This window comes from Somniosus microcephalus, chromosome 11 (genome assembly GCF_052327205.1).
Source record: "Somniosus microcephalus isolate GS21.2 chromosome 11, FLI_Smic_1.0, whole genome shotgun sequence".
Taxonomy (NCBI): Eukaryota; Metazoa; Chordata; class Chondrichthyes; order Squaliformes; family Somniosidae; genus Somniosus; species Somniosus microcephalus.
Window position 1 is genome coordinate 221,713,272 of NC_140997.1, and position 27,388 is coordinate 221,740,659.

Sequence of the window (27,388 nt, forward strand, 5' to 3'; positions counted from 1 at the left end):
ACAGGAGCAAGGATGTCTTGCTGCAGTTGTACAGGGCCTTGGTGAGACCACACCTTGAGTATTGTATGCAGTTTTGGTTGCCTTATCTGAGAAAGGATGTTCTTGCCATGGAGGGAGTGCAGCGAAGATTCACCAGACTGATACCTGGGATGGCAGGAATGACGTATGAGGAGAGATTGGGTCGATTGGGCTTATATTCGCTAGCGTTTAGAAGAATGAGAGGGGATCTAATTGAAACTTATAAAATTCTAACAGGACTAGACAGACTAGATGCAGGAAGGATGTTCCCGATGGCGGGGAGTCCAGAACCAGGGGTCACAGTCTAAGGATAAGGGGTAAGCCATTTAGGACAGAGATGAGGAGGAATTTCTTCACCCAGAGAGTGGTGAACCTGTGGAATTCTCTACCACAGAAGGCAGTTGAGGCCAACTTATTAAATATATTCAAGAAGGAGTTAGATATATTTCTTAAGGCTAAAGGGATCAAGGGATATGGGGAGAAAGCAGGGACAGGGTACTGAATTTGGATGATCAGCCATGATCTCATTAAATGGCGGAACAGACTCGAGGGGCCGAATGGCCTACTCCTGCTCCTATCTTCTATGTTTCTATGAACTAATTAAAGTTGCTCTTCCGGCCTAAAAAGAAAGAAAGACCTCAACTCCACTTTCCTGCACTATCCCCATATCCCTTGATTCCCTTAATATCCAAAAATCTATCGATCTCTGTCTTGAATATACTCAACGACTGAGCCTCCACAGCCCTCTGGGGTAGAGAATTCCAAAGATTCACCACCCTCTGAGTGAAGAAATTTCTCCTCATCTCAGTCCTAAATGGCCGACCCCTTATTCTGAGACTGTGACCCCCTGGTTCTAGACTCCCCAGCCAGGGGAAACATCCTCCCAGCATCTACCCTGTCAAGTCCTGTTTCAATGAGATCACCTCTCATTCTTCTAAACTCTAGAGAATATAGGCCTAGTCTACTCAATCTCTCCTCATAGGACAATCCCCCCCATCCCAGAAATCAGTCTGGTGAACCTTCGTTGCACTCCCTCTATGGCAAGTATATCCTCCCTTAGGTAAGGAGACCAAAACTGTACACAATACTCCAGGTGTGGTCTCACCAGGGCCCTATGTAATTGCAGTAAGACGTCTTTACTCTTATAAAGAAAGACTTGCATTTACATAGCGCCTTTCACAACCACCGGACGTCTCAAACGCTTTACAGCCAATTAAGTTATATTTGAAGTGAAGTCACTGTTGTAATGTGGGAAAACCGGCAGCCAATTTGCGCACAGCAAGCTCCCACAAACAGCAATGTGATAATGACCAGATAATCTGTTTTTGTTATGTTGGTTGAGGGATAAATATTGGCCCCAGGACACCGGGGAGAACTCCCCTGCTCTTCTTCGAAATAGTGGCCGTGGGATTCTTTCACATCCACCCGAGAGAGCAGACGGGGGGCCTCGGTTTAACGTCTCATCCGAAAGACGGCACCTCCGAACAATGTAACACTCCCTCAACACTGGAGAGTCAGCCTAGCTTTGTGTGCTCAAGTCTCCGGAGTGGGACTCGAACCCACAACTTTCTGACTCGGAGGCGAGTGTGCTATCCACTGAGCCACGGCTGACACTCTACTTTTAAACAGCAGCAGAACTTTTTTTTGTTGTTGGTGGGATTGGCTCTGAGTTGCTTTAAGATCTGACTTGACCTTGGCTGGTTTCAGTGCTTATTCTCAGGCGCAGCTCACTATTTATTATTGTCTGATTTCATTTCCTGTCTCCCCCCCCACCGGCTGCACTCCAATCTAACTTGAAAAATTGGCACCTCTCTCCCTCTCTCTCTGTAAAACTTTTAAAGCATATTATCCCACTGAGATTTCTGCAATGGAAAGATACATTGCACCGTTGTGATTTTTAAATGGAGTGGCACCACAGCTCTCACTACTCCGTCGTTAGCCATTGAGCCCCCCCACCCCCACCCCGTCTCCTCCCTAATGGTACACGTTATACTTAATCTCTCCTAAATTTGCTCATTAGAGCCCAGCAGACACACGGTGTTCCGAGAACAAACGCAGGCCACTGGCCAGAAATGGGCTGTGAATGATATTTCTCCATTTAATTGCCTTTATTGGAGTTTTTTTTTTCCCCTCCCGACTCGGAGTGGGTTAACCCTGTCATCGACAGGAGAGCTTGGTTTCTCTTCGACAGGGCCGGTGGTGCTGCCACTTTTTGCACCGGTGCAAAGCGCGGGGTTTTTTTTGTGGACGCCGAAGCAGCAGCGCAACCCGCACGGAAGGTCCGTGACTGGCTGCAGACCGCGCTAAAGGCAAGAGGAGACAGAGCAGAAATAACAACAGAAAATGCTGGAAAAACTCAGCAGGCCAGGCAACATCGGTGGAGAGAAAATGGAGTCAACGTTTCGGGTGAAAACCCCTTTGTCAAGACAAAGGGGTTTTCACCCGAAACGTTGACTCCATTTTCTCTCCACCGATGTTGCCTGGCCTGCTGAGTTTTTCCAGCATTTTCTGTTGTTGTTTTGGATTTCCAGCATCCGCAGTATTTTGCTATTGTACTAGGAGACACAGCAGCTCTGGCGGACGCTCTCGCTTGAGCTGCATGGCCGCCGTAGTGTCAAGAGCTGGAGCTTGCATTGGCTCCCCCCAACATTGAGGTTTAAGCAGCGTTCAGGGAGAAGAATTCTTTGCATGCATGTCCCTGGGCAGCGAACAACACAGGAGCTGGAAGTGTATCTCGTATAACCTCCCCCCGCCACCGCACCCCCAGCTCCTTATTGCTCTGTACAGATACTGGCCTGTGAGCAGTTTTGTTTAATCAACCTTTAGTGTTTAATATACAATGAAGTTCCATGATTTAAAGGGGTCTCGATAGGTGAAGCTGGAAGGGAAGGCGACTTTATCATCTGGTTAGAGTCCCGCTCCAGTGTTTATAAAATGAAGTAAAATGTCTGTGAGGATTTGAGCAGCACACAGTGGATGCCATTGCATTGAAGTTTGGATTTCTTTTTGTTTTTAAAGAACTTTCCTATTTTCAAACCAGGCAGAGCCAGCTGTAGGTTATCAGACTCCGGCAGCGCAGACTGTTGAGATGTAAAGCGATGAAATTGTGTTGCTGTAGATTGGCAGCCGTGTCGGGACAGGATGGAGCGGCTGTTCTGTTTAAAAGACGGCGGTAGCGCGCTCGACTTGGGATGGGGGAAATTCTTGCTCCTCGTCGCGCTGGAATTGCGTGGGCGTCGGGTGAGGGCAGTCATCGGGCTCAGCTCAGTACAGCCCTGCTTGAGCAGCATGCCAACATCCAACATTTGGACACGGCCGTCGGCATGGGCAAGGTACCGGACTGAGACTGACGCCCACGGAAGCCTTTCCCTTCAGGTAGGAGGGAAGAGCATCGGCTGGAAAAACAAGCAAAATTACCCTTTTTTTTTTTAGTCAGTTTTTATGGGTGTCCTTTGGTGTACAGGAAACTCTCTTTTATCCGGCACCGACGGGACCGGCGTGGTGCCGGTTTATCAAAAAGTCCGGATTACAGAGAGGTATAGTAAAAGGTAGGAGAGCTCCGTACACAGCAACAAATCCAGGCTTCCCTGTTGCTTAGCAACAGGTGCAGGAACCCCGGTTACACAGCCACAGGACCAGGAACAGCCACTAATATGAAGTAAAACTTACCTGAACCTACTCCTGAATTTTGCCGGTTAACAGAGATTTCCGGTTATTTAGGTGCCGGTAAATGGAGAGTTTCCTGTATTTAGATTTTACAAGCTGTTCATAGAGAACACCCATGCTGGGAGTGTGCTACAAGACTGCGCACTATCAAGAGATTTACATCCATATTGCAGGATAAGCTTGAGCAGTTTACTTAATTACCCAGAACTTGATGGTGCGTTGATACCTTAAACACTCCCATCATTTTTTATCAATAATATTGAGTTATTATTTAATCTTTTGACCATCTCCTGGTTTGAGTTGAGGGCGAAGTTTGTCTTTTGTATATTCAAGGCTGAGATCAATAGATTTTTGGACTCATGGGGAATCCAGGGATATGGGGATCAGGCGGGAAAGTGGAGTTGAGCTCGAAGATCAGCCCTGATCTTATTGAATGGCGGAGCAGGCTCGAGGGGTCCGTATGGCCCACTCCTGTTCTTAATCCTTATGTTTCTTACGTTTCCATTGCTGGTGGTTTTGAGGGCACTGGGCTTCTCCGCAGCTCCCCACGTTTGGATCAAATTACCTCTCTCTGCTATTTTAATGGAGGCGCCAACCCATTGAAGTGATTCTACATGTGTTATGATTCTGTAGATGTTTTATGACCATAGTTGTTATAATGAAGTTACCCCAGCTGGACAAGAGGTTTTTGCTTTGAGAAGTGAATAAAGAAAGACCTTGCATTTATATAGCGCCTTCCACGCACCCCAAAGCGATTTACAGCCGATTCAGTCCTTTTTTTTGAAGTGTAGTCACTGTTGGAATGTAGGAAACACGGCGGCCAATTTGTGCACAGCAAGCTCCCACAAACAGCAATGAGACCAGATAATCCGTTTTAGTGATGTTTGTTGAGGGATAAATATTGGCCAGGACACCGGGGAGAACTTCCTCTGCTCTTCTTTGAAATAGTGCCGTGGGATCTTTTAACGTCCACCTGAGAGAGCAGACGGGGCCTCAGTTTAACGTCTCATCCGAAAGACGGCACCTCCGACAGTGCAGCACTCGCTCAGCACTGCACTGGTGTGTCGGGATTGATTTTGTGCTCCAGTCCCTGGAGCGGGACTTGACGCCCACAACCTTCTGACTCAAAGGCTACCCACTGAGCCACGGGCTAACTCATATATAGCCTGTTTTGACAAATATGTAGATTTTGAGCACATAATGTACGAGTCGCATATTGTCAGGATAGGCATCAAACTGAGCTGAAAACCCGACGTGAGCCAAAATGGATGATTCCAGGATTCTTTCCAAACACTTCAATTGGGTTAAGAAGCAGCTGTCCTTTGAACCAAAGCAGCACTGTGTCCACACGTAGCCGAGCGTCCATGACCTCTGAACTTTAGAAATCTTCCCACGCGGAGAAGCTGAAGGCTTGTCCCTAATACACGGGTCAGGCCGCGGGTTGGTGGGAAGGTGGATTGAACTCCTGTGCAGACAGGAAGTGGAGTTGCAGTAGATGCCTGGGGAGGTTTGTCGTTGATGTTTATATATCGGATGGCAAGCAGCAACGTTTTCACAGCTGAAATAAGGATGAAAGTAGACGTCGAATATATAACTGTATGGGGGGAATAATTCAGTATCGCCCCTTTTGGGGCGCCATTATCGGCCGTGTGCAAAGTTTAGCTCCTGGCGCTAATTATCGCCTCCGACGGCAAACTTGGCTTTTATCGCCCCTGAAGGTGATTGGAGCACTAAATCAGGTGCTTCACACCTGTCTTAAGGTGCAAAGGCCGAGGAGCGAGGCGCTACCTCAGAGCGCTGGCGAAGCAAGGAAGGGCAAATCAAAATGAACCTGCAAAGTGCTGCTCAGTACTCAAAACTCCTTCACACAGCGTTGAATCTCTCCAGAAGTCTCTCTCTCTCTCTCTCTCAGAATGCATGGTGCAAAAATGTCACCAACAAAAAAAGGCAGGAAGTGGCTGCCTTTAAATAGCGCTCCCCCAGCCCCTTCCCGACTGCAAAACGCTCCTCTCAACCTGTCATTGCTAGCGGCAGGCGGTAAGGCAGGGGGCGCCACTCAATATCCGGTCCGGGGCATTGCACGCTCGACTGATGTCACGATCTGCCGGCGCAGGAGATCGTGGCGGTAGTGTTTAGCGCCGCCGCAAAATGTCTAGTTAATTTCGCGAGTGGCGCAAACATCGTCGCGTCCGGGCGCTAGTTGCTTTGCGCCCATTAGCGCCCTCTTAAGGCGCTAACGGGAGGCGCAAACAACTGAATTTTTCCCCCTGTATTCCTCCATGAAAATTAAAATTGGGGGCATTTTCTTACAAAGACTAAAATTCAAAATAAAAAGAGACTAAAACTCAACTGATTTCTCAGATCAAGTCGATGCGAGTAGCAGTCCGCAACTTAAGCAACAGTTAAAACATCTGCTCCTTAACCCAATTCAAACGTTTGTGAATGACTCTTCTGTTATTCCAATCCAGTTTATTATTTCTCAATATTTCTTGTGTCGTGTGACAATTCTAACTTTTTTGTTGAAATATAAATTTTGAAAAAGTTCTTCAAAATTGCAAAAACCTACGCAAGGCAAAGTTGCATTTTTGATTATATTTATCCCCAACATTGGAACTGATATTTGAGACCAAATATTGGAACTATTTTATTGAATGATGTCTATCTTCATCTAAAAACGACCAATCTTTGAAATCAAGAGGTGAGGCTGAAACCAGAATTAATTCCAAGACTGAACAGCACTCCTGCCAATTCACCTAAACTCCCTGCCCCTCCTAGCGCCCGCTTTAAGGGCACAGTTGTCAGAAGCCTGGGAGCAAGGCTTCTTCGGCAGCACCTTCCAAACCTGCGACCTCTTCCACCTAAAAGGACAAGGGCAGCAGGCGTATGGGAACACCACCACCTCCAAGTTCCCCTCCAAGTCGTACACCATGCTGACTTAGAAGTACATCGCCAATCCTTCATCGTCGCTGGGTCAAAATCCTGGAACTCCCTCCCTAACAGCACTGTGGGAGCACCTTCACCACACGGACTGCAGCGGTTCAAGAAGGCGGCTCACCACCACCTTCTCAAGGGCAATTGGGGATGGGCAATAAATGCTGGCATTGCCAGCGACGCCCACATCCCATAAAAATCGAATTTAAAGAAAAGTAGATTCCACAGCTTGGGGCAATGACTTGTGGTGCAAAAGAAAGAGGTGAGAGAGAGAGGAGAAAAATGCCTCCAGCAGTGAGGGGAAGAGCAAGCTTCAAGACAGTAACACTTGAAAGTACTAAAGACCTTGCTACCAAGTAAATCGTCCATCGCCTAACCCATTGCTTTTGTCTGAGAATTCCTCTCGTGCCACCGCTCGTTCAACCTCACTGGTCTCTAAGGGGTTAATTGGCCTCGAGAGGAAACTATTCTTAAAGCTGTTGTGCTTTGTAAACATTAAAGGAACAGTGCAGGATAAGGTTCAATGTGAAATGTATATTATTTGAAAGTACTCCCTGATGTATGCTGCCTCTGTCAAGATTGCCTCTTGGCCGTTGATGGGAAGTCTGTGTTTATGTGCAGCGCTTGGTGTGTGTCCAATATCCAGGGCCCAGATCAGTCTAACTTAAACAAATGGAAACTAACATCCTCTAAATAGGACGGTTTTCGAACGGAATTTATACCCGGGCCCCTATTGCTTTGCTTCCTTTGCATCAGGATGACTCGAGCGTGGGTATTGGAATATTTTTCACGCTTTTATATTACCGCCCCATTAATTAGGCCGACACTCCAGCGCGGTGCTGAGGGAGCGCTACACTGTCGGAGGTGCCGTCTTTCGGATGAGACGTTAAACCGAGGGCCCCGTCTGCCCCTCTCAGGTGGACGTAAAAGATCCCACGGCTCTATTTTGAAGAAGAGCAGTGGAGTCCTGGCCAACATTTATCCCTCGCCCAACATCACTAAAAACAGATGACCTGGTCACTTATTTCATTGCTGTTTGTGGGAGCTTGCTGTGCAAAAATTGGCTGCCGCATTTCCTGCATTACAACAGTGACCACACTTCAAAAGCAAATTGGCTGTAAAGTGCTTTGGGACATCCTAAGGGTGTGAAATAACACGTCATAAATGTAAGTCTTTCTCTTGCTTTGTTTCTCTCTTTCCTTCTTTCTGTCTTTCTTTCTCCTCTCATTCTTTCATTTTTCTCTTTCTCAGCGGAGATAGAGAAGACCCGTGCAACATCTTTGTTGCACCGATGTGGTGAACATGCGGTGATTTTGATTTCCTTTCTTATCCATAGATGGTTTTTTTTTTATGTGCCATGATTTTCTCGCCCCATTTTGCTTTGCCTGGCTTTACACTTTGCAACCGAGTGTGCGAGCCTTGGGAGGTGAAAGGGACCACCCAGGCCTTAACGCCTCCCTCCCAATTTTCCGTTCCCCCTGCCCTCGCCTGGGGCTCACTGCAGCCTTCGCACGGTGCCTCCTCACACAACACACCTCAGGATGGAGACTGAACCCAGTGGTGTGGGGTTAATCCCTAGTCCATCCCTGCACATGGTGCTGGGCAACACCATGACAACCATCATCAGCCATGTGTCTCCCAAATGTTTATCCATGAATCTGGTGCCTCTTTAACACTAGGTGCATTTCCTATGTACATGATTATAAGATATTTTTTAACAAATTGAAGTAAAAGGGCATTTTTCCCTATATAAATGTGATCAGATTAAAATATGCCACAGTTAGGGCATCAATAAACAAATGACACCAGCTCTATTTGGAAAGCGCTGTGCCAACTGCGTATCTCAAGTAGATTTTCATATTTTTATTCACCAATTTTTCCCCCCTCCCCCTTTCCTGAAGGTGCCGGCTCCTGGTGGGATTACAGCTCCACAGGTGGCTGAAGCCCAATCCTTCATGTGTAAGCCCAGTCGGTGAGAGTCATTTGAATTTATGGGGCATCACAGCTCAGCCCAAACCTACCGTCACCCAACACATTTCAATAAGTGCCGGTGGTTATAAATCAGGAGCAAGATCCCTTTATATTCCACACCCCCGCCCCCTTCCTATTCCATGGCAGCTGAGGCCAATTATAACATCTCAACTGAGACTGGGAATCAAATTTTGGACCTTCCGCTCTGTTACTGTTCAGTGATGCACCAGGTAATTCTGAGGGGGCTTGACCGGGTAGATGCTGAGAGGTTGTTTCCCTTGGCTAGGGAGTCTAGAACTAGGGGGCATAGTCTCAGGATAAGGGGTCGGCCACTTTAGACTGAGATGAGGAGGAATTTCTTCACTCAGAGGGTTATGAATCTTTGGAATTCTCTGCCCCAGGGGGCCATGGATGCTGAATCGTTGAGTATATTCAAGGCTGAGATAGATAGATTTTGGACTCATGGGGAAATCAAGGAATACGGAGATCGGGCGGGAAAGTGGAGCTGAGGTCGAAGATCAGCCATGATCTTATTGAATGGCGGAGCAGGCTCAAGGGGCCATATGGCCGACTCCTGCTCCTATTTCATTTATGTTCTTAATTGCAGTTGGGTCCAGCACATATTATTATGTTCTTATGTTCACCCACTGAGCTACCAGGGGTGGCTCTTGTATTTTTACCAGTGTTCGGACATTGACGTATTGAATGTGTTTGTTTGCAGTGGGCCCGGGATGAGTTTGAAGGATTGTTCAAACAGCCGGCAGAGAACGTCAACAAGTACTTAGAGTAAGTATCTTTTTACCATTTGTTCCCAAGTTTATCTGGGTCTGTTTTTGTGGAAGAGGAGTTGGCTAAAGCCAAGGAGATAACACCTAATGAAACTGGTCATGGTTAGGATTACATTGAATTTGATTTATGTCTCCACAGTGAGCCAGAATTAATGAAATAAAGAGTGTTTTCAGTACACATTGCAAAATGTTATCAGGTTACAGTTCCATGTGGAACCTTTCCTTTCCCTCGCATCGGCTGAACTAAAACAAAAAGGACAGGTTTCTCATTTCTTGGCAGATGTGAGTCTGGAGATCAGCAACTGGGGGAGGGGGAAGTGGTGGGAAGAGAGGGGTGTGGGGGGGGTGGAGACGGGGCGGGGGGAGTGTGAGGAGGGGGCGGGGGAGTGTGAGGAGGGGGGAGTGTGGAGAGGGGGGAGTGGGCTGAACGTGGGGGGGTGGAATGAAAGAGTGGGGAAGGGTTGTGGAAGAGCAGGGGAACGGGGAGTGGGGAGAAGAGGAAGAGTGGTGGAATGGAGTGGGGATTGGAGCGAAGGATTGGGGAGGGTGGGTGCGGGGGGAAGAGGGGTAGGGGTTAGGGAGTGGGGAGTGCAGCGAGGGGGAGGAGAGGGGGTGTGATTGGGGCGAGGGAGGGGGAAGGGAGCAGCGGTAGCCTCCCCATCTGAAACTGTCAAATGTATCTCGGTCTCCGGGCAGGAGCTAGCTAAAGTAAATACAAGGCAAACTTGTTTTGCTTTCTTCTGCTATTCTTACTGCAATAAAGTTGCCTTGGTTGGGATTGGTGCCCATTTATGGCATCTCCTGGAGTCTGACCAGGACCTAGTCTGCTGAGGCCTGCAGTTTTTTTTTCCCCTTTGAGTTTGAACTAAGAAATTGTCTTAAAAAGGTAATAGTTTCAACCTAACAGTTTACTGAAGAGATTGTTTATCTTGTCTCTTGACAGTAAGTAGGCGGAACTTCAATAAACACTGTAACTGTCAAACAACCGTAATTCTGTACTTTGGATTTTCATGTATTCCCTTTCTCCCCATCGTGGCTCCGTTGTTTATGTTTTGCCTCTGCTTATCTGATCTTGTGGATGTAACCTTTTCACCGGCACCCAGCTGTACACAGGCTTTTAAAATCCTGCATCCTCGCCCGCCTAGTCCAATGAGTCGGGGTGTCGACCCCGCCTCAGAAAATGCATTCATAAGGTGCACAAAATCCAGAACGCATCCCACAGCACGGTGCCAGCAAGAAAAGAAGGGCTTGCATTTATATAGTGCCCTTCACGAGTTCAGGACGTCTCAAAGCGCTTCACAGCCAATGAAGTACTTTTTAAGAAGTGTGGTCACTGTTGTCATGTCGGAAACGTGGCAGACAGTTTGCGCACAGCAAGCTCCCACAAGGGGCTGCGGGGGAGGGAGGGTGGGAGGGGGGTGAGGCACCTGTGGGGAAAGGCCGAGTGGGCCCCCCTGGCATGTTCTTGTGAGGTGACCCAGTTCGGAGCGCATGGCAGCTGTGACAGATCGGGATGTCAACCCTCCCGGATCGTCCTGGACTCTCCGGGAATGAAAGACCGCTTGTGAGCAAACCCGGGAGTAAAATCATCGGGAATTCTCAAAATAAATACTGGTCGGTGAATGGGACTCACCTTGTCATCAGCTTCTCATTAGCTTTGTACGCTCCTGGAGATTCTCTAGTCCGGCCAGTGTTTGAAATGTCAAGCCAACTCTTGCCCCCTCTCGACCACCTTATTGGTGTACCAGGGCTGGGACTTACAACGCTACTATAAGGTCAGTGCACTTCACAATGAAACCTCCCGGGAGACATCCAACCAGAGGTCGCAGCCCTCATGTCCGAGCAGTGTCTGTCTTGTATGTGCAATTTGGTCATTGGTCAAGAGTAACTTCACGATTCACAGTAGTGTCAGTGGCCATTTAATAGTGTCACCAACTGCCGCAAACGGCAGCGGAGATTTCCCTTACGGTGGCACGAGAACCTCAACGAAACCGATTCCTACTGAATAAACGGAAACACCACAAAACTACTCCCTTGAATCCTGTGACAGCGCTTCACCCTCTGTGCATTTACACAGTTTGTAAACCCTGACAAACATACAAAATTGATGGGCAAGTTAAGAGCAGCTGGTGCAATAAGCCTTGCCCCACACCTCATGATGGCTGGACCATCGTGGCTAAAGAGTTCTCTCCCCCCATCATCCCCACCTCTCCCCCACCTCACACCCACTCCCGGCAGCCATGTAATCTCCTGGGAGAGGCAGAGAAAAAACCCCAGGGAAATTTCCTCTCCGACCCCCTCAAACGTTCGAAACCAGTCCAGGAAGGGTAGACATGCAAATGTTTTCAGAATTGGGACACTTCACCAGAACTGCTTTTTCTGAAATTGTTTCCACTTTTCATGCAGTGGGCAGATGATGGATTGAGGTGCGGGTTGAAGTGTTGCTGCATCTTCCAACCGAGGTCTGATGGCTTGACTTGGCCCTCGTCCATCACCTGGACACTGTAATCCGAAATTCCGTGCCTTTCGCCACCCCGCGACATGAACTTCTACTTCAAACGCAATTTCAGTTTGGTGATAATATCGAGCACCTTGTGCTTTTACGGGGAGCTTGTTGCCGCAGTGTGGAGTTTCTGAACAGCCTGAGAGCTTTAGGGCTCAGTCTGTTCAGGCTGCCACATTGGCCACTGGGAAACGCTCACACAGCAAAAGCTGCTCTGTCAGCCACGGCTCAGTGGGTCGCACTTTCGCCTCTGAGTCAGAAGATCGTGGGTTCAAGTCCCACTCCAGAGGCTTGAGCACATAAAGCTAGGCTGACACTCCAGTGCGGTACTGAGGGAGTGCTGCACTGTCGGAGGCGCCGTCTTTTGAAAAACCGAGGCCCCGTCTGCTCTCTCGGGTGGACGTAAAAGATCCCACGGCACTATTTTGAAGAAGAGCAGGGGAGTTCTCCCTGGTGTCGTGGGGCCAACATTTATCCCTCAATCAACATCACTGACATAAGAAAACTGAGTATTAAACAAGGCTTTAATCAACTGTTTTTCAACATGGAGATCGAGTTGTGTCCTTCACTAGTTCCTGTTAACGAATGTCCTGAGCAAGCTGGGCCCATGCCCGAGTATTTATACTCTCCCTGGACAGCGCCACCAGCAGGCCGCCCAGTATTATTTCATAAGTCTTTCCACATGAATGACAAGATTCATGTCAATCACTAAAACAGATTATCTGCTCATTATCACATTGCTGTTTGTGGGAGCTTGCTGTGCACAAATTGGCTGCCATGATTCCTACGTTACAGCAGTGACTACACTTCAAAAAGTACTTCATTGGCTGGGGGAAACACAAGTCATAAAAGGCACTCTATAAATGCAAGTCTTTTTTTCTTTCTCTACCTGTTTCAGTCCAAGCTATCATATTTTGATCTTTGTTCTTCATTTTTTTTTTAAATCAATTGAACAATTTTAGCAGTGGGGAGTTGGGGAAGGTGACCAGGACTCGAGGTGATGATATAGTTGCATCACCAAATGCATGTTGCTCTGTTTACAAACTTGCAGAATGGTCTTGCTCAGATGTTTCCACTTGCGTCTCATTTGAGAGAAGCTTAAGAGTGTGATGGTGCCCCGCAATGGTAGGATGGCCCCGCTCCTCACATACTGAGCTCTAATTTCAACCGTGCCGCTGTGGAGAGGTGCTGCGTCGCGCAATTACCTCTCAAAAAGGACGGGGAGAAAAAGCAGAAGAAGATTTTCCAGCCTGCTCTAATGAACTTCCTTTTGGCCAGGTGCAGAGCAGGACCGGGGAGGATCTGGGGAAACTGGACAACTGCTCAGCATTGCATAGGGTATTGCAAAGAGCAGCCTAGCAAAGGGGACAAACAGAAAGAACCTAAGACAAAAAAGAAGGGAATCTCACCAGCAAAAGAAAAAATGTGGGGGATTAGAAACATAGAAGGTAGGAGCAGGAGTAGGCCATTCGGCCCCTCAAGCCTGTTCCGCCATTCAATGAGATCATGGTTGATCATCCAAATTCAGTACCCTGTCCCTGCTTTCTCCCCATATCCCTTGATCCCTTTAGCCTTAAGAAATATATCCAACTCCTTCTTGAATATATTTAATGAATTGGCCTCAACTGCCTTCTGTGGCAGAAAATTCCACAGGTTCACCACTCTCTGGGTGAAGAAATTCCTCCTCATCTCTGTCCTAAATGGCTTACCCCTTATCCTTAGAATGTGACCCCTGGTTCTGGACTCCCCCGCCATCGGGAACATCCTTCCTCCATCTAGTCTGTCTAGTCCTGTTAGAATTTTATAAGTTTCAATGAGATCCCCTCTCATTCTTCTAAACTCCAGCGAGTATAAGCCTAGTGTTTGGTTGAGGTAATGGAAGGATCTGTTGGCGACCTTGCTTTATCTGACTGTGTCATCGTTGTCTTCACGTGGTCATTCTTAGTACCTCTGAAGAATACCACAACAGCAGGAGCCACTGCAGCTCTCTGTGGCTGCTAACACCCTCTCCAGTCACGTTAAAGACTGGATGTAAGGTAGCCAAGCTTATCGGGCCCCATTTCGCAAAGTCACTGAAATCGGGTTTGCACCCACCCGTGGCACAGCGTTGAGGACTGACCTCAATCCTCAATGAATTTTCTGAAGTTCACCCCCCCACCACCCCCCTGCTCAATTTAATAGGCTCCCTGCTGTTGAAAAGGAAATCCAGAGAGACAGCAGTTCTTAAAGGACTGCTGCTCACTTTGAAAGGCATGGTGCATTTTTGTAATGCTAAAATAGTTTTGTTTTTGCACCAACTAGTGATTACTGTTTCCAGCGTTTGTAGAAGAAGAACATGCATTTATATAGCACCTTTCACGACCTCAGGATGTCCCAAAGCGCTTTGCAGCCAATGAATTACTTTTTGAAGTGTAGTCACTGTTGTAATGTAGGAAACGCAAGCAGCCAATTTGCGCACAGCAAACTCCCACAAACAGCAATGTGATAATGACCAGATAATCTGTTTCAGTGATGTTGGTTGAGGGATAAATATTGCCCAGGGAGAACTCCCCTGCTCTTCTTCAAAATAGTGGCTGTTAAGAACATAAGAAATAGGAGCAGGAGTAGGCCATTCGGCCCCTCGAGCCTGCTCCGCCATTCAATGAGTTGGATCTTTAATCTTCGCCTCTCTACCTCTCTCCTCCTTTAAGACGTTCCTTATAACCTACCTCTTTGACCAAGCTTTTGGACACCTGTCCTGATATCTCCTTCTGTGGCTCAGTGTCAAAAATGTTTTTGCTGCTATTGCTCTTGTTAAGCGCCTTGGGATGTTTTGCTACGTTAAATGCGCTCTATAAATGTAGATTGTTGTTGTCCACCTGAAGGTTTAATGTCTCCCCTGAAAGACGGCACCTCCGACAGTGCAGCACTCCTTCAGCACTGGCACTGGAGAGTGTCAGCCTGGAATATGTGCTCAAGTCTCTGGAGTGGAACTTGAATCCACAACCTTCTGACTCAGTGCGCAACCAGCTGACTCACGTGAAATGTGGCTTGGGGAAGACGTGGCACATGCAGAAATGTTGGGGGGAAACTCAGCCACTTACCGAGATACTTTGGAGGTCCTGCTGAAGTGCGGCAAGGGAGAGTGGCCCTCCTCGGAGGATGAGGGCACCCTCCTGTGACAGCAGGGCTGTGAACTGCCTGGATGGAGGTAGCACAGTTGAGGAAATGCAGTCCTGTCGGACCGAGGAGCAAATGAGGAAGGAGTTTTTGTGGTATGAGGAAGAATGCCAAGGAAAGTATCCCCACCTTGGCAGTCATTATTATTGGGCCTAGCTCACGTGGAGCAAACCAAAATTGGGAGCTGCAACCCCCCTCAGCGAGGTATCCTGCAAAGCTCAGAGACAGTCTTTACCCCGCCCCCCTTTTCTCCACACTTTAGTTGCTGAAATGCTGCAGTTGTACACCTTTCGTGGGGCACACAGATGGCTTGAACCTTGACACGTAACTGTTGAAAGACATAATTAGGCAACAGTGCTGCCAAAATCCACAGGCACGCTGCTTTAGAATACTCTGCACAAATGGGGTATAGGCTGGCCACAAAGGGTGCCACGTACAAGGCACTCTACTCCTGGGCGTCCTGCTACCCAATAAAAGTTCTGTGCTGTGTCCAGCTGGTGCCTCCTTTCCACAGGGGAAAGGATCTGAAGATGTTGCCCATCGCAAGCATTGTACTTAGCACTTGCTTGATACATCTATAGATTTCAGGCTGGATTACAGGAAACTTTGGTTTATCCGGAGGTTAACTGTCCGGAATGTTCGAGCCACCGGCAAAAATCAGGAGCCGTTTTGTTAGGTTTTTTTTCTTTTCGTTGCTTTTTTTTCACCAGTCAGGCTCTGCAAGGTCTCACTGAAGCTGTTGCTAAGCTACAGAGACACTTGCAAGGTACGGCCAACTGTTTAGAAGCTGTTGCTAAGCAACAGGGTTTGTTGCCAGATACGGAGCTCAAAATCTCCGTAACATTAGCGCTGGTTTGTCTGGCAGTTTTGATGGGACGGCAACAGCTCGGTCCCGTCGGTGCCGGATAGCACAAAGTTTCCTGTATTTGGTAAATGCCAATTCTGCACCACCGTCCCCACCACCCCCCCCCCCACCCCCACCCCTGCCTGCAGTGGCTTGGGAGGATCCGGTGGAATGAACGGAATAGAGTGGGAAAGGGGACAAGTTCGCACAATTTGAGAGCAAATCTTGGGTATGGAAGGATGTTTGTACTTGAGGATGGGATTGCCCTGATGTTCTTCTGTTTCTTCACGCCCTGGCCTCCCAAGTAAACCGCTGCCACTCGGCTGCTCGCTCCGAAGGGGATGCGTCTGGTGCATTTGTTTGTAAAATGGGCTCCGTTTTGTGCCCCCCCGCCTTTCGTCAGGAAGTCCTTGTTTAAAAGCAACGCTCGCAACTCACTCCCCGGCCGCACAGTCTCGAGCTTCCTCCTTAGCTCTAGTTGCGTCGGAACAGAGGCAGAACCACGCACAAAATAAAACTGGAAAGGTAGAGTGTGCAAAGTCTGTTAAAGCTTTATTACAGTCGGGGGGGGGGCCTTATAATGAGAACCTCCTGCAGGGAAAATCAAAAGCTCCCCTGAGACCACAGCATGCTGAAAGAATAATTAAAGCCTTTTGAGGCCTGCTGTCAGCGCATATGTGTCATAATAAAAGAATGGAATAAAATGGTGGCTCTTTGCTTTATGTAGAGGATTCAATTGTGCTTTCCTTTCACTTTTATTTCTCCCCTCCCCTCCCCACAGTTTTGGCTGGGATTTCCCTGTAATCCCAAGATTTTCTCAGACCCCAAGTTTCTGGTATTGTTCTTCACCTCTTTCCCTCCCGTCCCACGCCCCGAGAGGAAAACCCCAGGCCGGTGGCGATATCACCGTGGGAACGGTCACTGGGAGGGGCGGAAGAGCGACCCGATTCCCTCTGATTTTTTTCCCCACCTCCTGCTGCAGCGAAGCTTACAGCCTCCCCCTTTGCCGAGACCTGGAGGTCAACACATGTTTGGGGTGGTGGGGGAAATCGAGGTCGTGAACCCTGCGTCACGGCACCGAGTGACACGGCAACCTGGCACCACGGCACACCGTGCCTGCTTGCCGACCTGCCATATGATCCATCCGATTATCAGTGGCTCCTTTGTTTTTTCCCCTCCTGGTTAAGAACAGGCAGCAAGGAGCAGATTGCAAGGGAGAGAATCACTAGAGAAACTATTTAAAAAGTCAAAGGTAAACAATGGCAGGAAGACCTTCATTTTCAGCTAAATGTACTCCAGATTTTCACCCCTGGTGGTGGTGGGGGGGGCGGTGGATACAGAACCAAGTGGCTGGAAGCAAGGCAGTTAATTTTGAGCTGGACAGCCACTAAACGTTGCCCGTTTCCTCTTTCCGCTCTTGCGAGCTGCACATCTGCAACTCATTTTGGGCATTCACTCACTGGCCGTCTCCACCGCCACCGAGAGCCAGCTTTCTGAAAACCAGCTTTGTTCTGGGAAGCTGTGAAATGAGTTCATGCAGTCCAGTCTGTCGAGCCCGTCCCTGGTGGACAGACAGGGTCCATGGTTTGGAGGCTGCAAGGACTGGGGCGGGTTGTGGGGGGCTGGGGGGGGGGGGGGGTGAAGAAATGAAATGGTCTTTCTAATCCAGGGACGGCATCTGAGCTGGCGTTGAGGCAAAACTAACAGCAGGACCATGCACTTGAGCCCCGGTGTTTGGTCCATTGCAGCAGGAGGAGGTCAATTGGTGCTCACAGCCGCTTTTATATTAGAGCACTGCAGCGATCAGGGTTATCCCTCCGTTGACTGCACTCCACTGGGGTTTTTTTTTTGTTATAATTCATTCGCGGGATGTGGGGGTCGCTGGCAAGGCTGGCATTGCCCATCCCCGGTTGCATATGAGTGGCTCGCTGGCTCACTTCACGGGGGGCAGTTAAGAGTCACGTTGGTGTGATGGCTTTTTTATTTCTATCCTCTACACTGCCGATAAAGTCAAGGCTGCTGTAAGTGGCAGTGATGTCATTCTTTTCACGTATTCGTTCTTGGGATGTGGGCGTCGCCGGCAAGGTCAGAATTTATAGTCCCTAGTTGCCCCTGAGAAGGTGCTGGGCCGCCTTCTCAAACTGAAGCAGTTGTGACACAACTGAGGGCAGTTAAGAATCAACGACATCGGTGTGGGTCTGGAGTCACATATAGACTAGAAAGACGAGGTGAGGACGGCAGGTTTCCTTCCCTAAAGGACATTAGCAAACCAGTTGGGGTTTTTAACGACAGTCCGACAGTTTCAGGGTCAGTTCTACTGATGCCAGCTTTTTTTTTTCTCACAGCTTTTTTCTTTTAAAAAACTGAATTCAAATTCACAAACTGCCGCGGTGGGGATTTGAACTCACGTTTGTACAAACAGCACGGCGTTTGAGGAACCGCCCCATGAAAATGTGGCTTAAGGGAGCTGGTTTCAGTAAAGCGACTGCTGGGTGCTGGAATAGAGGTGGGGACAGTGGGGAATAAGCAGCGTGAGACCGTGCCCAGCGAGTTAAACAGGGATCCATTCTCATCGACGTGCGTGTGTTCATCAGTGCGTATGTCTCCCTCTCTTTTTGGTGTCCTGGGGCCAATATTAATCCCTCAACCAACACCAAAAAAAACCAGATGATCTGGTCATTATCACATTGTTGTTTGTGGGAGCTTGCTGTGCGCAAATTGGCTGCCGCGTTTCCTACATTACAGCAGTGACTACACTTCAAAAAGTACTTCATTGGCTGTAAAAATTCTTTGGTATGTTGGCCTTCGTAGCGAGAGGATTCGAGTACAGGAACAAGGATGTCTTGCTGCAGTTGTACAGGGCCTTGGTGAGACCACACCTTGAGTATTGTGTGCAGTTTTGGTCGCCTTATCTGAGGAAGGATGTTCTTGCCATGGAGGGAGTGCAGCGAAGATTCACCAGACTGATACCTGGGATGGCAGGAATGACGTATGAGGAGAGATTGGGTCGATTGGACTTAAATTCGCTGGAGTTTAGAAGAATGAGAGGGGATCTCATTGAAACTTATAAAATTCTAACAGGACTAGACAGACTAGATGCAGGAAGGATGTTCCCGATGGCGGGGGAGTCCAGAACCAGGGGTCACAGTCTAAGGATAAGGGGTAAGCCATTTAGGACAGAGATGAGGAGGAATTTCTTCACCCAGAGAGTGGTGAACCTGTGGAATTCTCTACCACACAAGGCAGTTGAGGCCAATTCATTAAATATATTCAAGAAGGAGTTAGATATATTTCTTGAGGCTAAAGGGATCAAGGGATATGGGGAGAAAGCAGGGACAGGGTACTGAGTTTGGATGATCAGCCATGATCTCATTGAATGGCGGAGCAGGCTCGAGGGGCTTAATGGCCTACTCCTGCTCCTATCTTCTATGTTTCTATGGGACATCCTGAGGTTGTGAAAGGTGCTTATATAAATGCAAGTCTTTCTTTTTCCTTCTTTCTTTCCTTCTGTCTGTCTTTCTTTCTGCTCTCTTGCTGCGCCGCTTTGTCACGTTGCCAGTTTTCAAATCATTCTTCCTCTGTCCTCTTGCCTGTCGCCCAAACTCATTGTGGCAAAGTAGGTTTGTGGCGAACCCGCCCATTGCAGTTAATATGCAGGCGGTTACTGACCATTGTCTGGGAACGTATTGTACCATTGGAGAGATGGGAATTTGTGTCTTCGTCGTGAAGCCGAGTGCAGTCGACAGCCATTAATTTGACCAATTCAGCGTTGCGCATTGTGCCCTCTCAGCTGTGGAGCCTGTGTGTAGGTTGTGACCAAAACAAGATCACAAGATGATTACGGACGAGCAAGCTCATTCGGCCCCTCTTGCTTCAACCACCCAGACAGATCCTATCCAATGCACTCTCACATCCAATTGTTTCTTAAACAATTCTGGGGATTTTGCCTCCACTGCTCTCCATCTGGAAGCTTAGTCCACACAATGACCACTCTTTTGTGTAAAGAAGTATTTTCTAAAAGTTCCCTTGTCTAATTTGAACCTGCGTTTCCTAGTTCTACTCCCGCAGTTTAATTTAAAGTAATATGCTGGGTTAATTTTGCTATTCCCTTAATGATCTTGTATAAGATCACCTCTCGGTCACCTCCTCTTAAAGACTGAACAGCCCAAGTTTCAATACACGGTAGCGGAACTAAGAGAATTATTTAATCTATAGCTTTTTGGGGTGTTATTTTTCAATCTCACTCTCTCTCCTTCACACTCTCTCAAAACCAACATGCCAAAAACATGTTAACATTACCAGCTGCGAAGATTTATATCCATCTCCTTTAATCCTTCAGCTGTGTGATTCAGTTCTAGTTGCAATATTTCACTGAATTCTTTACCATCATTATGAGCTGCCAAAACTTACATTTCCATTTAACTCTTGAATTACACACAATTGTGCAAAGATATCTGATGTTCCCAACTGTTTAGCCTCTATCTGCCGTGATATAACTGCAGCTACCTATTTAAAATTCTCATCCTTTTGTTCAAATCCCTCCATGGCCTCGCCCCTCCCTATCTCAGTAACCTCCTCCAGCCCTCCGAGATCTCTACTCTCCTCCACTTCGAACTCTTATGCATCCCCGCCTTCCTTCGCCACACAATTGCTGGCTGTGCTTTCAGCTGCCTTTTTGTTTCTTCATTCATAGGCTTTATTGCCCATTCCTAGTCGCCCTCGAGAAGGTGGTGGTGAGCCGCCGCCTTGAACCGCTGCAGTCCGTGTGGTGAAGGTGCTCCCACAGTGCTGTTAGGGAGGGAGTTCCAGGATTTTGACCCAGCGGAAGATGAAAGTTCGACGATCTACTTCTAAGTCAGGATGGTGTGTGACTTGGAGGGGAACTTGGAGGTGGTGGTGTTCCCATGCGCCTGCTGCCCTTGTCCTTCTAGGTAGTGGAGGTCATGGGTTTGTGATGTGCTGCCGAAGAAGCCTTGGCGAGTTGCTGCAGTGCATCCTAGGCCCTCAGTTCTGGAATTCCCACCCTAAAATCTGGCCCTCTACCTCTCCTCCTTTAAGATTCTCCTTTGACCAAATTTTGGCTGATAATGCTCCCGTGAAACGCCTTGGGACATTTGAGTATGTTAAAGGTGCATGTTGTTGTTGTTGTTTAAGTAAATGGAAAGAGAAAGAAAGAGAGAGGCTGAAGTGAAGGAGAAAAAACTGCAGGGAAACAGAAAGGAGAAATGGACTAAAGCAAAAGGAGAGAGAGGAACAGACTAAAGTGAAGTGCAAGCAGTAAATAGCACGGTCTAAGGTCTGCAAGAAATGCCCAATAGATTGGGAGTTAGACTTAGCATTTAGCCATGTTTCAGCGTGACTCGAAAGCAGTTTAATCAGTCGTGGCCCACTTGCCAGTTGTATCACAGGCCTGGCCAATTACACCAAAAGGCTGGACCCTGCTGCACAAGAGTAATTGGGCCTTCGGAATGGGAGCCCACTGCTCGGTCCCTGCAACCAGCAAGTCAAAATATAACCTTGCAAGCTGGTGAACGTTAGTGAAGAATTGGTGTCGAGAGGGCCACCTCAGAAGGTTTCTCGCCGCCTTTGGTGATTTACACAATTGCAAATGATGCAGTCTGACAGAGCCTGGCTTCATAGTTTTCTTAACCGCCCCCTCCGCCCTGCCCCAGTTCATACTGGCACTCTTCTCTCCCTCCCCTCTCAAGTCAACCTGGCACTCAAGAAGTGTTTTTCAGAAATGGTTATTGACTGAGATTTTAAAATTCTCCTCCTTGTTTTCAAATGTCTCCATGGCCTCGCCCCCCTCCCTATCTCTAACTTCTTCCAGCCCAACAACCTTCCAAGATCTCTGCACTCCTCCAACTCTGGCCTCTTGAGCATCCCCGATTTTCATCGCTCCACCATTGGCGGCCGTGCCATCAGTTGCCTTGGCCCTAAGCTCTGGAATTCCCTCATTAAACCTCTCCATCTCTCCACCTCTCTTTCCTCCTTTAAGACGCTCCTTAAAACCTACCTCTTTGACCAAGCTTTTGGTCACCTGCCCTAATTTCTCCTTATGTCGATTGGGCTTATACTCGCTGGAGTTTAGAAGAATGAGAGGGGATCTCATTGAAACTTATAAAATTCTGACAGGACTGGACAGACTAGATGCAGGAAGGATGTTCCCGATGGTCGGGGAGTCCAGAACCAGGGGTCACAGTCTAAGGATAAGGGTAAGCCATTTAGGACAGAAATGAGGAGGAATTTCTTCACCCAGAGAGTGGTGAACCTGTGGAATTCTCTACCACAGAAGGCAGTAGAGGCCAGTTCACTAAATATATTCAAGAAGGAGTTGGATATATTTCTTGAGGCTAAAGGGATCAAGGGGTATGGGGAGAAAGCAGGGACCGGGTACTGAATTTGGATGATCAGCCATGATCGCATTGAATGGTGGAGCAGGCTCGAGGGGCCGAATGGCCTACTCCTGCTCCTATCTTCTATGTTTCTATGTATGCGGCTCGGTGTCAAATGTTGTCTGATGACGCTCCTGCGATGCGCCTTGGGACGTTTTACTACGTTAAAGGCGCTATAGAAATGCAAGTTGTTGTGAACTTTAGTGAAGAATTAGTTCCGAAATGGCTCTCAGAAAGCTTCTTGCCACCTTTGGTGCTTTACACAATTGCAAATGATGGGATCTGTCAGACCCTGGGTATATTTGCAGTATTTGACTGTAGAATGTAGCTCTGTGAAAACTTAAAGAACAGGGCACACTTTTTCGTTTACTGCATTCTTTAAAAAAAAATTGTTACTGTCTCCCTTTGCATCCGACTGTCCTCAACTTGACATTACAGTGTACGTTGTAATACCACTCGTTTCTTAACTGGAGCCTGAACTCTAATGATAACTGACTCCTCTTTACATTAAACAGGGACCCTTCTTTTATGGATTGGGCAATGTCGCTACAGGCAGGTCAGGCTTTGGAAATCCTGGAAGGTGTTTACAAGAGTCTGGTTACCGATAAACCCAAGTCCTGGGCCGACTGCCTGGCCTGGGCCAGGAGACACTGGCAGACACGGTACAGCAACATCATCCGGCAGCTCCTGCACAACTTCCCATCGGAGCAGGTATGAGGCTGAGGCTGGGGAGGGGGGGGTGCGGGGTGGTGGCGCAGGCAATGGAGGCTGTCTGGGGCATTGGAATAAATCAGTGCTTCAGCACTGGGACTGAACAAGAGTAATTACTCTGGCAGAAGGGCCTAATGGGAAGAGATTTGCATGCGGAGCCTTGTCACAGACTGAACAGTATTTCTTCTAAGACGGATAACAGATTGTTTTTTTCTCCCTTGTGGAATAGGGGTTACTTAAAGGTGATGTGTACTACAGTAGTATTAATCATACCGTATATTCTTAAACAAAACTGTTATTGCGTGATTTTTCTTTGGGCTTAATGTTCCACTCGCCCCCCACGTGGGCCCTTTACATCTGAGATACTCATGTTAGACACCTGGCTGAGCGCACAGGTAAGTGACCTTTGACCTCGTCTCACCTTCCAACACTGTCAAACTGTGCCACACTAACGAGCATGAGGTAGAACGTCGGACTTCTAAAACAAAAGGCCAGCGTTCTAACCCACCGCACCCCCCTCAGCCCTACAAGGAGTTGGTTAAAGGACAGAGTGGTACATTGGGTTTCCACGCTGTTCTTTCACCCCTGGGACCTGGTCTGAATGCAGTCGAGACTCGTGGGGTTGAAATTTCCTTTTATTGACAGCTGCAGAAAGGTCTGAAACGAGGTGAGCCTGAGCACTCTTCGGCCATTTTGTTGGGGTTGCTGTCGAGTTCCAATTTCGCCAGGTCCTTTCTCCCCTCTTGTCCTGGAGCTGATGAGACTTGCTGGGAGTTTGACTCCACACGTGCTTCCACTACCTCGCCCCCAGTGGCCCTTCCTAATGTGAGCCTAGACCATGGGTCGTGGTCAGGAGCGGGAACCCTGGTTGCTTTTCCCTTCCTGGACCAGGCCCATTGATCTCAATTGTAAGAACCCTACTACAGGAAACTCTCGTTTAAACGGCACCTAAATATCCGGAATTCTCTATTAACCGGCAAAATTCTCACTCCGAAAACAACACCTCCATAACCGGAAATGTTGCCGAGTCCGAGTCTCCCGCGGTGGCCGAGTTAGTCAGTTGGGGTAGTTCTCCAAACTGCCACTACTCGGCTTCTTGGCGCTGTCGGAAGTCCAATTACTGTATACTGCACATTTCTTGATTTTTTAATTTTTGTTTGTTAAAAATAGCCTCGGTAGATAACCCTCTCCGTCATCCAGAATTTTTAATCAACCGGCACCATCCCGGTCCCGTCGGTGCCGGATACCAAAGAGTTTCCTGTACTGCCCTGGCTGATATCACCTAACTCAGTATAGACCAGGGATTAAACCTGAGGCAACATGGACCCAACGTTCCCGCTAGAAACTGTGCATGCGCGAAAATATGAATGGGCCGCGCAGCCAGTTAAAGGGACCTAAAATAAAAATTAGAGGGAATATTGCATGGACTCCCCCATACCACATGGTGCATTTACCAACTACACTGTACCTACATTACAACAGTGACTACACTTCAAAAGTACTTCATTGGCTGTAAGGCGTTTTGGGACATCCTGAGATCGTGAAAGGTGCTATATAAATGCAAGTCTTTTTTTACACCACGAGGAGCGATTCCAATCAAGTTCTCAAAGGTTTTAAGTACACTGCACAAATCGGCTCATAATCCAACACGATTTGGCACTAAATGAGCAGTTTTGCTCAGCAAGGATTGACTGCCTGGGCAATGGACGTGTCTCATTGGCACGGGAAAGATGCTTTCCTGAGCCTGGGCTTACGAGACATTGTTAGGAAGCGCGCAGTCTGCAACTAGCCTATGCTACACAAGGCTTGAACTGACTGACCCTGATACTGAGCGCTCCCATGCAAAAAAATACTGAATTCCCTATCGTCCCTTATCTTGATGATTGCAAATCCTCCCCCCAACGAATCAGAATTTATTTTGGCAAAATATCCTGGCAAGAACAGATTTATTAGCAGCTGGCTGTTTTCGCACAACATTAAGAACTGCAGTGTGCACCACAGAAACCTTCAAGTGGAAGAGACATGATATTGTGAGCATTAGCTTTGTAAAATAGGCTGCATCATCAACTGCTGCTAATTTGTAGCCACCACGTTTTATGCAGCCATGGAGCACAGACTCGTCCAGCACAGGAGGCCATTCAGCCCATCGTGCCGGTGCCAGCTCTTTGAAAGGGCTGTCCGATTAGTCCCACCGCCCCTACTTGTTTCCCTATCACCCCTGCAAATGTTCCTGATGACCATGAACTCATTAGGACAAAGCCAATTCTGCATGGCAACTAGCAGAAATAGTTTGGCCCTGAAATTGCTCGGCAACGTGACCCAAGCAGTTGGGCTGTGATCGCGCCCCACACCAACTCTGGTGCTTGCTGCTGTCCATTAGGGGGTTGATGTCCACTTCTTCCCACACCCTCAGAAAGATGATTTTGTTGCCCTTTTGGACCTCTTTGCAACAACAACTTGCATTTATATAGCACCTTTAACATAGCTGCTTCTTCTTCTTAGGCGGTCCCTCGGAACCGAGGATGACTTGCTTCCACATTAAAAATGAGTTCGCAAGTGACTGATGTGTCCAATGCGGGACCTACAGTCTCTGTCACAGGTGGGGCAGACGGTGGTTGAAGGGGCGGGTGGGTGGGGTGCTTGGGTTGACGTGCGCTGCTTGCGCTTGGCTTCCGCTTGCTCCCGGCGAAGAGACTCGAGGTGTTCGGCGCCTTCCCGGATGCTTCTCCTCCACTTTGTGCGATCTTGGGCCGGGGATTCCCAGGTGTCGGTGGGGATGTTGCACTTTTTCAAGGAGGCTTTGAGGGTGTCCTTGAAGCGTTTCCTCTGCCCACCTGGGGCTCTCTTGCCGTGTCGGAGCTCCGAGTAAAGCGCTTGTTTTGGGAGTCTCGTATCGGGCACACAGGAGCGTTATAAAACAAAATTTGACACCGAGCCACATGAGACATTAGGACAAGTGACCAAAACCTTGGTCAAAGAGTTTTAAGGATTGTCTTAAAGGAGGAGAGAGGGGCGTAGAGGTTCAGGGAGGGAACTCCAGAATTTGAGGCCTAGACAGATGAAGGCATGGCCGCCAATGATGGAGCAAAGGAAATCGGGCATAGACAAGAGGCCAGAATTGGAGCAACACTTGGAGGGTTGTAAGGCTGGAGGAGGTTACAGAGATAGGAAGGGGAGAGACCATGGTGGGATTGGCCCCCTTTGTAAGGGGAGGCTAATAACATAATTAATTTAAAAAATAATTAATTCCATTCTCTTTGGGGTGCCAGGCTGCTTCCACTGCCTGGACTCCACCCACCCCCACCTCCCGGGTGGGGCCCACTTGTGCCCTAAAACTTAGGCTGCAACCCGGCGTGTCTGTATCCTGGTGGAGTTAGTTGCGGTTCCGGCGGGAGTCCAACCAGAGCGGCTGAGAGATTTCAGGACTTTTCTGTCTTAGCCATTCCAGCAGATAATTCTTTGTCTCATGCGTCATGTGTCAGCCATGGCTCAGTGGGTAGCACGCTCGCCTCTGAGTCAGGAAGGTTGTGGGTTCAAGTCCCACTCCAGGGACTTGAGCACAAAAATCTAGGCTGACACTCCAGTGCAGTGCTGACAAGAGAGCTGCACCGTCTTTCAGATGAGACGTTAAACCAAAGCCCCGTCTGCTCTCTCGGGTGGATGTAAAAGATCCCATGGCACTATTTCGAAGAAGAGCAGGGGAGTTATCCCCGGTGTCCCGGCCAATATTTATCCCTCAATCAACATAACAAAAACAGATTATCTGGCCATTATCACATTGCTGTTTGTGGGAGCTTGCTGTGCGCAAATTGGCGGCCGCGTTTCCTACATTACAACAGCGACTACTCTTCAAAAAGTACTTCATTGGCTGCGAAGCGCTTCGTGACCTCCGGTGGTCGTGAAAGGCGCTATAGAAATGCAAGTTTTGCTTTCTTTTTCTCTCAAGAACGCACGCTGGCTCAGGTACCGCTGACTAAATGCTTATTTTTCAATTAATTGGAATGCTAAATTAACACCAGCTGGTGAGGCCTACCTGCCTCCTGTGAGCCGTTCGACAGCGGCCTTTTGTAATGTTGCTTTAGGAGCACGACAAGTAAAGGTTAATCCAGAATGAAAACAAGAGGCTTTGTGTTGGCACGTGTGCAGTCAGGGCCTGCTGTGGATAGATTGCAGATTTAAAAGCGGGATGTAATCTGGCAAAAATAGGTCTCAGTGGACGCCCCCCCCCCCCCCCACATCCCAAAACAAAAATGTAATTGGTTTAGGTTTATAACGTGTGAGAGCAGACAGATGTAGAGACAGAATTCTTGCAGCTTAAAAAAAACCTCTTGTCTCGATCAGGATTCTGGTAAGAATTCACAGTGGCGCAAAGAACGTTAACTTTCATTCTACATCTGAAACT

At 48.2% G+C, this 27,388-nt stretch overlaps 1 protein-coding gene across 2 annotated transcripts in view; it reads left to right on the plus strand.

Moving 5' to 3' along the window:
- The window catches only part of LOC147111264 (ubiquitin-like modifier-activating enzyme 1), a 316,654-nt gene that overhangs the window by 101,075 nt on the left and 188,191 nt on the right, over positions 1-27,388 (plus strand). For both annotated transcript variants that reach the window (XM_086002004.1, XM_086002003.1), the window contains exons 16-17: positions 9,308-9,372; positions 22,791-22,986. In XM_086002004.1, coding sequence (XP_085858130.1) covers positions 9,308-9,372; positions 22,791-22,986 — 261 coding nt within the window. The remainder of the gene's footprint in view (positions 1-9,307; positions 9,373-22,790; positions 22,987-27,388) is intronic.